The sequence below is a fragment of the Bison bison genome, unplaced genomic scaffold, assembly GCF_000754665.1.
Source record: "Bison bison bison isolate TAMUID 2011002044 unplaced genomic scaffold, Bison_UMD1.0 scf7180017860456, whole genome shotgun sequence".
In the NCBI taxonomy this organism is placed as follows: Eukaryota; Metazoa; Chordata; class Mammalia; order Artiodactyla; family Bovidae; genus Bison; species Bison bison.
The window spans coordinates 1150685-1164565 of NW_011491028.1; the positions used below are offsets into that span (position 1 = coordinate 1150685).

General features: G+C 39.7%; 1 protein-coding gene across 3 annotated transcripts in view; it reads left to right on the forward strand.

Annotated features, from left to right (window-relative positions):
• Nucleotides 1–13881, forward strand: part of PRKG1 (protein kinase, cGMP-dependent, type I) — a 1420729-nt gene that overhangs the window by 93968 nt on the left and 1312880 nt on the right. The window contains exon 2 of one of the 3 annotated variants that reach the window (XM_010832218.1): nucleotides 1–116. The exons of 1 other annotated variant lie outside the window; for it this stretch is intronic. In XM_010832218.1, the coding sequence (XP_010830520.1) occupies nucleotides 1–116 (116 nt within the window). Of the gene's footprint in view, nucleotides 117–364; nucleotides 1566–13881 lie in introns of those variants that run through there. One more of the 3 variants, XM_010832220.1, reaches the window with a different exon arrangement.

Sequence of the window (13881 nt, forward strand, 5' to 3'; positions counted from 1 at the left end):
AGCACCTTGCAAGGCGAGCCGCGCACCAAGCGGCAGGCGATCTCCGCTGAGCCCACCGCCTTTGACATCCAGGATCTCAGCCATGTGACCCTGCCCTTCTACCCCAAGAGTCCACAGTAAGCAGGGGTTACGCTCCGGGTCCGTGTGGCACCCGGTCGGTGGGGAGCTGCGGGTCTCTGTATTGTCTGTCGGCTCCCGCCCCTCCCGCTTGCCTTGTTGATCCTCACCCTCAGAAATGTTTCATTTTAACCCGCACTTCTTGCGGGGCTGTGCACGTTTCTCAGACCAGACTCACTGCACCTACGTTGCCTCCCTGTCTTTGTTAGATGTCAAGCTATTTTTTTTTTAAAATATATATATATACGTTCATATAGGCCATCTACTGTACGTAGAGTTTGAATGCGCCCCAGATGTGTGACAGGTTGTGTATGTATGGGTGAGAGAATTGAAAGCCTCATCTCCCAAATGCCCTGGCAAACCTGCCCAACCGGAAAATCCTAACTGCAGGCTCCTCAGACTTGAAATGCGTCTGCTATCACCCTGACTTTCTATGCTTTTGTGGCTCTCCCGGATTTCTCTACATGCTAGCAGTTCTCGCTGGTACTCTTCAAACCTGATGTTCTGGCATCATTAAAGTGTCAAAAATAAGCAGATACACATATAAAAGGAAAGAGTTTTTGATTTCCAGAATTGGATGACATTTACAATCCACAAATGGAAACCTAGTCTGTTGATTTTTTAAAAATATTTTTTTCATAACATTGAGGGAGAATATTGCTTATTTTCCTTAAGGACTTTATATAATGTTGCTAACGGGGTGCCTCTGTCTCCCCCGGAGGGTGACATGTTTCCGGGGTCAGAGGAAGAGAAGTCCACTTACCTTTACTGACATCGTGGTCACATTATTTGCCTCACTCCTGGCTTCTGATGCAACCACTCTGGTATTGTCCTAGCATTATAAACAACTATGTAGTTCTGATGTCAGTGGGCTGCACAGCCTGGGTGGGAAAGTTGAATGGAACTCGTTACACACCACTCCACTTGGAGTTCTGATAGATAGTAAAGTGGCAGGAACATGACGTTAATACAGAGTAAGCACCCAGATGAATGGTATTTTAAGTTACTAATGACAGAATCGATAAACCAAGGGGTTTGTTACTCTATTCCAAACTACATCACACTGGCTGGATGACACATGTTACATAATAATACAGGGTCCCTGGGAGCCTTTCGCTTAATAAACACAAAGATTTAATATAAGGAGAAAGAGTATTAGACTGTTCCCATTTGTATTTATTGGATGGGGGGCGCAGATTGTGAGTATATACTAATTATAGTTTTGAAAACTTAGACTTGTTCCTCTCCTTGTTGGTTGCCATAGAGCATTCGCTGTTTCCTTATGCAGATTTAGCTTAAGGAGGAATTGGTATTCTGTGTGTGGGGAGAAAAGACAATAAAGATACACATTTCTGAGATTCTAACCTCACAAGGTTGCCCTAATAGTTGAGTGGATTTGGATCTGCTTTAGAAACCTGAATGATCTGAATCCACTTCAGATGTCTCCGGTAAGTTAATTTGCAGAGCTGACATGCTTGCCTGTTTCAGCTAACGAGGTACATGGCCATCTCTCCAGGGCCAAGTTTTGCATAATGAAAAATATAACTCAAAGACAGTTCTCTGCGTCTTTCAGCACTCCATAGGATCTCATTTTAGTATCGGCAGGACTTTGGAGTAACTCAGAGCAAACTCTCCTTTCTTAAAAAGACCATTTTAATCAGTTTTATTTGAAGCATGATCAAGCCAGCTGATAACTCCAATGAAAACAATTTATCAGACAAGATCTAAAAGAATCTAAGCAGTGTAGTCTGAGCTGTATAATGTGGTAAAATTTTAGAAATCTCTTAGTGCATGACATACAGAACAACCAGATTTTTTTTTTTAAAAGTCCATGGTGGAAAATGAAATTAGCGTGGCAAATAATTCACAACATCCAGTTATGATCAACATTTTATCAGTTGAACCACACTGTGCGTTTGCATTCTGATCTTTATTTAATAACTTGTACTTTTAGGAAGTCAGCTATTAAGGTATCACCATGAGGGGTTTGGGGATTCTGAAGGATTTATATTGAAGAAAACCATAGAATGAATGTCTTCCAAACTTAAATAATTTTGGAAAAACATCTGTTCTTTTTTCACACTTACATAAAGAAAACTAGAATAAAATTGGCTTACGTGGTAGAGTGTACCTTTGGTAAGAGGAGAAGCATGTTGTCTGCAAAATGATTACACTTAGGTCATTTGAATGATCATACAAGGTAGTTCCGTGAAGAATTAGGAAAACTTAACCAAAGTGCAGGAGGCTTGTTTGAATTTCTGTTTATTTCACTATAAACAATTTGATTATACCAACTTACTGGCAACAAGTGTTTATATCTTTATATTTTATTTTTAGTACAGCCTAAATTTGGTCATCTTTTTAAAACTTGCAGATTTTTGAGAGTTTGAGTTAAAATGAAATCATCAAAATAGCCCAAAATTGATTGTAAATTCATGCTCATGTTGTTTTCTATTCCCTTTCTACTGGATGTAGGTAACTGTCCAGAGAATGTCCTCAGTTATCTGATGTATGCATATATGTATATTTACTTTTTGCTTACTGGGGTTGCCTTCTAAGGATTAGAATCTTTAAAAAACTTCTCTGTGTGTTTTTTTTTTTTTAAGTAATCATTTGAAAAATAGTGTAACATGTAAATTAACTTATGAACTTAAATCAACTTAACGGTTTTGGTTTGGAGTTTTCCCTGTATGCTGGGAATTGGAGGGAAGGCTGTGTAGGATTCCAGCTCAGAGCCAGGCACTCCTGCGGCACCTGTGAGTGCCTGTGAGGGCTGGTATTTTTGTTTGACTCTTTTACACATATGTAGAAATAGCCCCCAAACCCTTTTTCTGTTGTGAGTGTGATGAGCCAAAGAACTGATTAGCAAGTTGGAATCTATACTCCACTGCTCCTAAATAACTACTGAGAAGGTAAAACTATCAGACTGTATGTTTTGGATTGAATTAGGTAAATAAATCCTTAAAGATGAAAACTGTATAAAATATTCATTTTTTTTGACCAGATAGCCTGTTGATTATGCAGACAGTGTAGTTCTCATGGATTTTTAAAGTAATTTTATTTCATGCTAGTTTATTCCTGAAAATTGACTCTGTGGTAGGTTAGAACATTCAGTCACTGGTATGCTGATCTCTAAACCCTTTACCTATGGTAAATATTCTCAAGTCCTTTCCATTCTGCTGTCATGAGAGTTGAGTTCCTGTCAGAAGTTGTTAGTGTCTCTGTATTTTTGTTAAGCTGTTAGCCCAGAGGTAACTGAATTTCAAAGGATGATGACATGTTTTGTTTTGTAACATTACACGCTTGACTGTGAAGTACTTTGGAGAGCTGAGGATAAAAAGAAGTATATTCTTCTTATTTTTAGGGAGGCATTAATTTTAACACAATCTTATCTGATTATTTTTTAAGCCTTGACATAGAGAAATAGAATCTTCCTAAAGGCTCTCTGTTAAATTGTGTAGGAAGGTGGGAAAATTCTAGGATTTTAGTGTAATCATAGATGGCATAATATTGAAGCATAATTAGCATCAGAGGTAACAATTACATTTCAGATACGTCCAGTAGGTCAGTTCAGCACTTTTGTGGAATGCGCCGTGTGCAAGTTAGTGTCAGGCATTCAGATGACCACGTGCAAGTTATTGTCAGGCATTTGGACGTGAGATGTGTGAGTCCTATCACCAAGGAGTTAACCAGGGCTTAACAATACTGCACAAGTGAATATTCTAGAAATAGAGTAAGGCAAGTCCCATAGGAGATCCCTAAGACAGTTGGTAAAACATAATTGAGCCCATTTAATTTTAGGGTATCAGAAACTCTTGTGGAAGTCGAGGTGTTTGAGTATTTGATTGATGGCATGATTAAGGTGAGTGGTGATGGGGTGAGAGTGGTGGGGTTAGGGTGGGGAGGGCCATCAGCAAAGGGACAAGACAACGAAGGAAAGCAGAGCGTGCATCTGGGGAATCACAGCAACTAGTGCCTATACCAGAACACCAAGCTTCGGCCAGAGAGGATCAAGATGAGCAGCTGAGAGGGCTTTTCTGCTTGTTTTTAGAATAATTGAGGGGGGTATATGTGTGCGTGCACACACACTTACACTGAGGACTAATTGTTACCCATTAGTAAAGCTCTGAATCTCAGAATGTCATTCCAGTCCAGCATCTCCCACCTGCATGGTTCTGATAATGAAAACTATCCTGACTAGGTAATAATATTTAATTTAACCAAGCAGCAGATGATTAACTCTCTTAAAGAAGCTGAGTTCCGCTCTTAAAGAAAACAAGTTCCACTTTCCACTCACTTCTAAATGTTCCCACTGGAAATAATCTCGTTTTATGCCACAGGCTAGCATGGTGGATTCTTCACACACCCCAGCAAACAGAACTTAGGTGGGACTTGAACCTCAAGTTGATTTTGTAAATTCATCTTCCTTATTCTTGTTGGGGAGTTCAATTCCAACTGAACGTTATTCTAAAAGACTATTCAATTTAAGTTTGATTGTTAATTTGACATTATACTCTATGCAATAAAGTTAAAGTTGTAGCAGCCTTTTTAAAAATAAGACCAGGCTGCTAAAACCCTATTAGGATATTTTGAAGCACAGTTTGTGCCCCTAAAATGGGGCTTATAATGAAAATACCAACAAGCCCTTCAATAGAGTAGCTCTAGAAACTGCCTGAGAATATAAATGACCAACTTCCTTGCTCTCCTGGGCCACATTTCCAAGCTTCCACTACTTTTATTTCACTAAAGAGTTGGGTTTGGATTCTTAATGGGAAAGCATAGAAGAAGGCAGATGATGTCTCTATTGTTGCTTGCAGGTTATAAGGCATATGGACGCATTTTTTTTTTTTTCCCTGTCTGCCTAGCAATGGAGGGTCTCCATAGTATCCTAGCAACCAGATTCAAACACCAGACTGCTGCTCTTTCTCCCATTTTTGCCATAGGTGCTGCTGCCTATCCCAGAGAACTGGGCCCGATGCTAGCACTCAGACCCTCCGACTTGAATGTTCCACGCTCTGAGAACACAAGACAATATGATAAATAAGAGCGTGCTGAAAGCAGCATTTACCCGTATGCGCAACAGCTTATTATGCAATCACATCTGTGGCATTTTGAATCCTAATCTGAACTGTTGAGCTGGCGCTGTTTGCCACCCCTTCCCTGACAGTCCCTCTCTTATTTCCACATACCCAGCCTTCTGACACCAGTTCCCCTTCCTTCTCACCATCTTCTATAATGACTGCATTCCTCGGCACCTCCTTCAAATGTGTTTTCTGGTAAGTTAAGTATGTGGAGCCTGTTTGAACTCCGAGTATATTTTGTTTCTAAGAGCAGAGGGATGTTCTCCCTCCAAAACTGTCATGTAAATATAAACAAGAGCACAGAATCTGTAGCTGCACAAAACAGATGTTGAGCGAAAGGTGGGACTAATAGTGTACTCTCAAAGTGTCTTGCTTCTGAATGGACTTTTTAATCATAGTTATTAATAGGAAAGAAGCAGGAGGGAGTGGGAAGAAGAGATGTGTGTCAGGAGGACAAGGAAGGGCAAAACAGGATGACTTCTGTGAAAGCTATGGCATGTTTGCAAAGTTGAAAAGGATCAGTGGGCTTTGTGGGCAAGTGAATAGGCAATGAGACTGGAACAGAATTTACAGGTAAGAGAGAACTTTGTGTATGAAAACACCCAAATTGGAATGTACCAATGGCTGGCTTCCTTTGGGAGTTGAAACCATACTGGAATTTTGGTTAAAAAGCCATTAACATGTTTCCCTTTAGACCAATGCTTGTTTTGAATACCTTGTATCGTCCCTTTGAAACATCCCTTAGTCTAATACCAGGGCGGGCTTGGTGGTCTTTGTGCAGACCACCATGCAGAAGAAGAAAGTGGAGGATAAGTCAGTGCATCACTGTTTCTGAAAAAATAGGTCAGAATGGTACTGCCCATCACGATCGCGATGGCTGACATTTATCGAGCCCTTACTCTGTGTCAGACCACTGCTGCCTGTGCTTTACATAGCTTGTCTTTTTTTTAATCAAATAACCTGGTGAGGAACACTCCAGGTTATCCCGTTTTATAACAGTGAGGGACAAGACGCTGAAATTCAGAGAAGCTAAGTAACTTGCTCAAAGCCACACACTTTGTAAAAGGCTGAATTGGAATTTGAACTTGAGAGCCCTTCTCATTAGCCTCTAGGTTCTTCTGCTTCCCAAAGGGGTGGGAGGATTAGGCAATTTCATGATCCTAATAGATACCATAAAGGCTGTTCTGTGGGGAGTATCTGCTCACCAGTAATTAAATAGGAAGCAGAGTGGCTTGGCGAAAAGTGGAAAAAAAAAGACAGGACCAAAACAAAGTTTGTTGCCCAAACTTTACTGCTACACATTAGAATCATCTGAGGAGCTTTAAAAAAAACCCAAACCCATTAAAATCAGAATGTCTGGAGGTGGAAGCCAACCATCAGTGTTTTTTAAAGATTTCTCAGATAGTTCCAGTGAGCAGCAGGATGTGGGAAACAGTCTGATGAGAAGACAACAGGTGTCTGTGTGTGTGTGTGTGTGTGTGTGTGTGTATGAGAGAGAGAGAGAGAGAGAGAGAGAGAGTGAGAGGGGAAGGGTGAGAGGGTGAGAGGGGAAGGGGGGAGGGAGACAAATATTAAAGCAATAGGATAAACTTTCCACTTAAAGAGTTGAATGTGTCTATTGGCTAAAACCTTTAACTACTACGGACTTGGAAAAGCAGCAGGGTTTTTGTTTTTTTCCAAATTGTAGGTGTATACTATTTAGTTAATGTCTGTTGTTTATTCTCTCAAAGAAATAATCATTACCTTACCTAGTTCATTGGTTCTTAACCCTAGGCTTCATGTTAGAATCACCTAGGGAGTTAATTTTTTTTCCCTGGGCTGCCACCTCCAGGGATTCTGATTTAATTGCCCCTTGGTGGACCGGAAGTGGAGGTATATTGTTTGCACTCCCAAGGCGACTCTGAAATGCAGCCAGGATCGAGAACCTCCTTGGTGGCTCATTCCGTGTTAGCTCCTACAGGTTCCTGGAATTGCCATCCCCTGGGAAAGCACTTTTCTTGGCTCCTTTTTTTTAATCCTTTTTACCACCCCTAATCCCCTGCTTGCATTGGAGCCAGGCAGATCCAGTTTCCCACTTTCCGTAGCAGCCACACTTGTCATTTTCACCATGATCTCTGGGGTGACCTGCACGGCTCTGGGGCACAAAAAGTGGCAGCAGCTCCCTTCCGTGGGTAAGTATGCTTCCCTCTTTCTTGCCAGCCATGAGTCCTGGCCACGATTCAAATATGACACCTTAGGATCAGCCGTCCGCCCGTTTGTTTTCTACTCTCACCAAGGGGAGCTGCCTGGTGAGCCAATGAGATTGTTTCCTGGTATCCCAGAGGCTTCCATGAAATGTTCTGTGCTTCAGGGTGAAACAATTACGAGCCCCTCTTTGGGAGAGACGCACAGGCCTTGTAGTGCCTCTCCTTCTGGTATGTGATGTCTCTGTAGCCAGCTACAGTTTTTTTTTTTTTCCTCCTACAGTTATTTTATCCTTTTAAGGCAAACAGCCTGAGCTCAGGCTGAGGAGTACTTTCCAGGGAGGCTTCAGAGAAAGCAGAGCTAGTACATCAAGCTCTCAGCCCCCTTTCCAGACGGTCTGGTCTGAGTGGTGAACAGGGCTGGGCACTGCTGGCAGACGAGAGGACCGACGTGACACTTGTAGCAGGAGAATCTCGGTGTGTCCCTCAGAAAAGCTCCAGAAAGAGCTAGGGATTCCTATGCCTTGTGGTCACAACCTCATTGCTGCTCCCATTGCCAAGTTTTGGGTCTCTCTCTAGCCCTTTCCCCTTATATTGTTAAAAAACAAAACAAAACAAAATACAAAGTCCTTAAGATTTTCCTAATTTTCTCTGATAGGAGCCTATTTACATGTGCAATTGAATCATTATCTTCTCAGGTAAGGATCAATCAGTATAGTACTTTATATAAATGATGAAAACAGCTAATATAATTACTAATACTTTTTTGGTAAAAAAAATAATCTCTTTCGAATGGGAGTCAATGAGAAGCTTTCCTGTTTCTTTCTCCCTCCTTCTAAAACATGAAAATGTATCCAGCTGGCAGTGTAACAGCAGAGTAGATGTCATAAGGCTGCACAGAGGGTTGGGGACATTAATTACATAGGGAAGGTAATCATAAGGAAAGTAAACGCTTTCATTATGATCCAGTTTCTTGTCATGCATTTGATGATTGGACCTAAATGGGAAGGACAAGAGGAATTAGCAACAATAAAGGAAACACGAACTAAAGCATGTGTTCACCTGTGTAGCTTAGCAGTTAGAAGCAGAAAGAGGGTCAGCATTGATGGTAGGACCCTGGGAAAGGGTCTGTGTCTTAGAATTTTTGTAATCCAAGATACTAAAGGATGGGGAATTGTATAGAAAAAGAATCAGTGACAATTTAGTGTCAATATATGCTACTTCCACCTGCATCTACAATTAAAAAAAAAATGTTAATTACCTTTGGCTGTCTAAAGATCATAAGTGCTAATTGAACTTCACCAGAAATCCTTTATGACAGGTACAATTTCATTGCCTTCCATATAGAGGTGAAGTAACTTAGGCCCTGCAAATGTATATGTTAATAGTTCAAATTATTAATATGTCTCAAAAGCAGATCTCTTAATGCCGTGGACCTTCTAATGTTCAGTTATATTTTCTTACTTTAAGACCATATCTGCTCTTTATGAGTAGTATTGTATTTCTTTGAACTTGAAAAAATTATAGTATCAGCAGTCAGCTTAATTTGGTTAATTGTATTCCATGTCAGTGATGACAAATACACTTCAGTTAAACACAGTAGTTTTGCTATTTTCTAAAACAATTGTATTACAGGGCTATCAAGCTTTCACCAGATTTAGGCCAAGGAATAATGAGATAATGTGAGGGAAAAGCATCTGCTTTCTGTATATACTGTAGATCATCCTAATGGCCCAACTCTATCAATAAAGTATGGTGTTGACAGTGCTTCCAAGTCTGGACTGGGAGGAAAGAAAAAAAGAGTTGTCATGACAAGCAAGAAAAATGGGAATTTTAAATTTTGCCCCTCTGGAGTTATTGCTACTGATGGACTGCAGGGTGGATTGACCATTCTTTTTGGCGTTTATCAGTAGCTGGTGAGCATGCTGTACAAGCCAGCATAGCTCTCACTTACATCTTCTTAAGATGGGCTCTGCCTAAATCACTGGTGACTGAATAACACATTTTGTGTTACGATGAGGGAGAAAAGATGGCCTCATATTTGACTTGTATGGTTTTGACAGGGTGTCACCATACCCTTTACAGAGGAATATTAAACATCTAAAAATGACAAGTACTATTTTGCTAAGCCTGCAGTGGCAACTCATGCCACTGGAAGGAGAGGAAAGAAAAGATGGAGAGGAATAAACCCTAGAGTCCACTGCCTGCACTGTGGAGCTCTGTGTGAATCATGGTCTTTGTTCTTCCTAACTGCAGCAAGTAGAAGGGGAAAAAGTGGAAGCAGTGACGGATTTTCTTTTCTTGGACTTCAAAATCACTGAGGATGGTGACTGCAGTCATGAAATTAAAAGACACTTGCTCATTGGAAGGAAAACTGTGAAAAACCTAGACAGCGTATTAAAAAACAGAGACATCACTTTGCCAACAGAAGTCCGTGTAGTCAAAGCTATGATTTCCCCAGTAGTCATGTATGGATGTGACACTTGGACCATGAAGACTGAGCCCTGAAGAACTGATTCTTTCAAATTGCGGTGCTGGAGAAGACTCTTGAGATTCTCTCGGGCTGCAGAGATATCAAACTAGTCAATCTTAAAGGAAATAAACCCTGAATATTCACTGGAAGAACTGATGCTGAAGCTCCAATACTTTGGCCATCTTATGCGAAGAGCTGACTCATTAGAAAAGACCCTGATCCTGGGACAGATTGAAAGCAAAAGGGGAAAGGAGATGCAGAGGATGAAATGGTTAGATAGCACCACTGACTCAATGGACATGAGTTTGAGCAAACTCTGGGAGATAGTGGAGGACAGAGGAGCCTGGCATGCTGCAGTCCATGGGGTCGCAAAGAGCTGGACACAACTTAGTGACTGAACAACAATAACACATATTTAGCAACTATCTGAGGATACCAAAGGTGAGAAAAGGAAGTCCAGAGACACTCAGCAAAGTAAGAGTCATTTTTTGGTTGGAAGATCTGTTCAGTGAATCACTTTTTTATTTTGAGAACTTTTACATTTCTGAGTTTTTAGAAGAAAATCCTTTTTCTCCCACAGCATTTGGTACAGTGCAAAATGAAAGAATTGCTCAAAGTTTCTAGTCATTCACTTAATACTTTATAAAAAATAATATTCAACTCCATTATCCATTTGTATGAACAGTGTTTCTTGTAGATCCGAAAGCTTTAGAATATTTTGAAAGGAACTCTGCTCTGACTGTTTCTTTGTAGTGGTAGCCTTCATCAGGGGCTAGTCATTTTCTTCAAAATCTTACTTCAGACTTTTTGTTGTTCTTCATAAAAGAAAAATACAACATGAAAAATTGTAATCTGCCTGACTGCCTTCTTGATGTTTTAGTATTATTTAGTATGGAGATATACACTCACTTACTGAAAGAAAAAAAGAAACAAGAACTAAATGACTTCTTGTTCATGAAGCATTGAATAGCATAAAATTAAATGATTATTACTTTGAAATAGTCCTCATGAAAAGGAATGGCAAAGAAATACAATAAGAAGCCCACTGTGAATGAAACATTTTTTATTAGCTTCTTGCCACCTCTTTGCATACTTCATGAATTTATCTGGCCTTTGCCTTTTGTATGCTTTGCTTAAGGCATTAATATGTCTTTTTCCCCTTCTTTTTGCGTTTGGGTGGGAAATAGTCTGTTTTCTTTAAAGAGGTTTTTGTTTTTTTGAAAGAGAACTACTGTTTGTGGCATTTGAAATAATATTGAGTAGGTACAGAAAAGTTCTGGGAATGGAGAAGTTAGATGCTTTGAAGCATTATATATGTATGAGTGTTTACATGTTTATGGATTATTACAAGAAATTATTTCAGAGAATTCTGATATTTAAACAGAATCCTGTTATTTCCACCTAAAGTTAGAGTCCATCTGTAGTATGGTTATTTTAAGCAATCCAGAGTTACCCTTCTATTACCTCAAAAATGAAGAGATAAAAAGAACTGATATTAAAGAAAACGTTGGTAAAGAGCTCACAGCAGAATGTGCAGAGAGGTAAACCAAGTGAAGCACGTGACCAGAACCTTCATACTAAAGTGTGAAACAGAACACTGCTCATCAGAGAAGGCTGTCTTTCTCAGTTGGCCCTTTCTTATCTTTCTCTTTTGGTACCACCGCTGAAGTCCTGTGCCCTGTAAATCATTTATCATCACAGCAGTGCTCCGTCTTCTGGATTCCTAAGGGTTACTGTCAGTGTGATAGATGGAAAAGATCTCAAGTAGACATTATTTGTCTTGGCAAGAGTGGCTTTTTCTACTAGATGAACTTAGAGGTCATTAAATAACACCGAGGTGAACCCTTGCTAGTGTGTTTTTAAATCATGATAGATTTCCCCCTTTTCTTCGTGACTGCCATCACCATATTTCAAAAGTTCTTTTTGTAATTCAGTCTGTTGCTTCATCATGATTAAGGGGGAACTTCTCTTGTTCAAGCGAGGCTCATTCTTTATCTTTTCTTCTTTTCTTCCCCCCCTAAACATAGGGAACAATTGCTCTCATCTTTACTGAAATCCTTTATAAAATGAAGGTAATAATTGTCACTTTTAAGCCTTGTCTTTACTGGTCAATTAGTGTTGCTACTGCTGCTACTGCTAATTATTACTAAAATATTTGCCTGACTGTAGACTGCATAAGCTTTCTCATTTAATTCTCACAGTAATTTGACAAAGTAGGTACCCTTCATCCCATTTCTTCAGATAGAGAAAGTGAGGCACAGAGAGATTAACCCACTTGCTCAAAATAAAATTGTAGGTTGAGACAGGCAAAAGCACGTGTATGTGACCCCAGAGTCCACGCGTGTTCTCCGTGTGCCATGCTGTCTCGATTGTCCCAGCAACTCATTTTTTTTAAAGGATATGTCCTATTTCAATTCTCTTTTATGATTGTGTTCCTTTTTGTGGTGGTGGTTTAGTCACTAAAGTTGTGTCTGATTCTTGTGACCCCATGGGCTCTGGCCCACCAGGCTTCTCTGTCAGTGGGATTTTCCAGGCAAGAATACTGGAGGGGATTGCCATTTCCTTCTCCAGGGGAATCTTCCCAACACAAGAGAACCCTGGTCTCCTGCATTGCAGGTGGATTATTTACTGACTGAGCTCAGGGAATTTTTCATATATCCACATTTTTTCATGCCCATATACTGATAAACATGTGGTGGCCAAGAATTATCCCTTTTTGAGGCTAGTAAACCTAACTATCAAGGAAGCCTTTCTTATAGGAAATTGTATTTCTGTGGTGTTCAAATTGTTATCTAATACAGTTGCTTGTGCTAAAGTAGTTTTTGCTGTATCATATGCAGAAAACTTTCTCTGTCTTGTACTTATATATTTTGTTTTTGTTATCAGTTAGAATGTTTTTAATGGCCTGTGCCACTAATTTTAAATTTAAATTTTCATTGTAAAGAAACATGTCCTCATTTATCAATGCTTCATTTCCTTATCTATTTCCCGCTACGTGTTAGCATCTTAATTTAACTGAGTATTATTAGAAAGTTTATAAAATACCCTCTGATTCTTTTTTTTTCTGGTAACATAATCTGTGAATTAGTTTTCAGTTGTTTATTTGTTCAATTTTTACCAAATATTTCTTAAATAATTACTCGTGTAGAGCTCTGCTAGATGTAGCTCTTTCTCAACCCCAAATATGCTAAAAAAAAAATAAATAAATAAAAGACATTAGCTTTTCAGGGCTCTTACAACCAGAATTGAGCCCAGGGTACCTGGACTGGAGGCTGGTGTCCAGGTCTCAGTGTCTGACTTTGTAGTGCTATGTACTTTGTCTTCATGTCTCTCTGAGTTTGAATTTCTTTAGGTTGGTCATTTTTTGGTTAGCATCTGCTCTTGCAAGATGGTCGATTCCATGAAAACAATACCGGTTTCTCTTCTGCTCCATGTAGTACCTTTGGAGCCCAGAATAGGGCTGGTATACAGTAGATGCTTTATAACTCTTGGCCAGAATAAGGACAAAAAAAAAGCCTCTCCAAGTTCTTGGCCCTCATATGCTTCATCTTTTATTTATTTATTTTTTTTTAAATTTTATTTTATTTTTAAACTTTACATAATTGTGTTAGTTTTGCCAAATACCGAAATGAATCCGCCACAGGTATACATGTATTCCCCATCCTGAACCCTCCTCCCTCCTCCCTCCCCATACCATCCCTCTGGGTCGTCCCAGTGCACCAGCCCCAAGCATCCAGTATCGTGCATCAAACCTGGACTGGCAACTCGTTTCTTACATGATATTTTACATGTTTCAATGTCATTCTCCCAAATCTTCCCACCCTCTCCCTCTCCCACAGAGTCCATAAGACTGTTCTATACATCAGTGTCTCTTTTTTTGAAAATGGGAAGCACAGAGTGAAGTAAGCCAGAAAGAAAAACACCAATACAGTATACTAATGCATATATATGAAATTTAGAAAGATGGTAACAATAACCCTGTATACGAGACAGCAAAAGAGACACTGATGTACAGAACAGTCTTTTG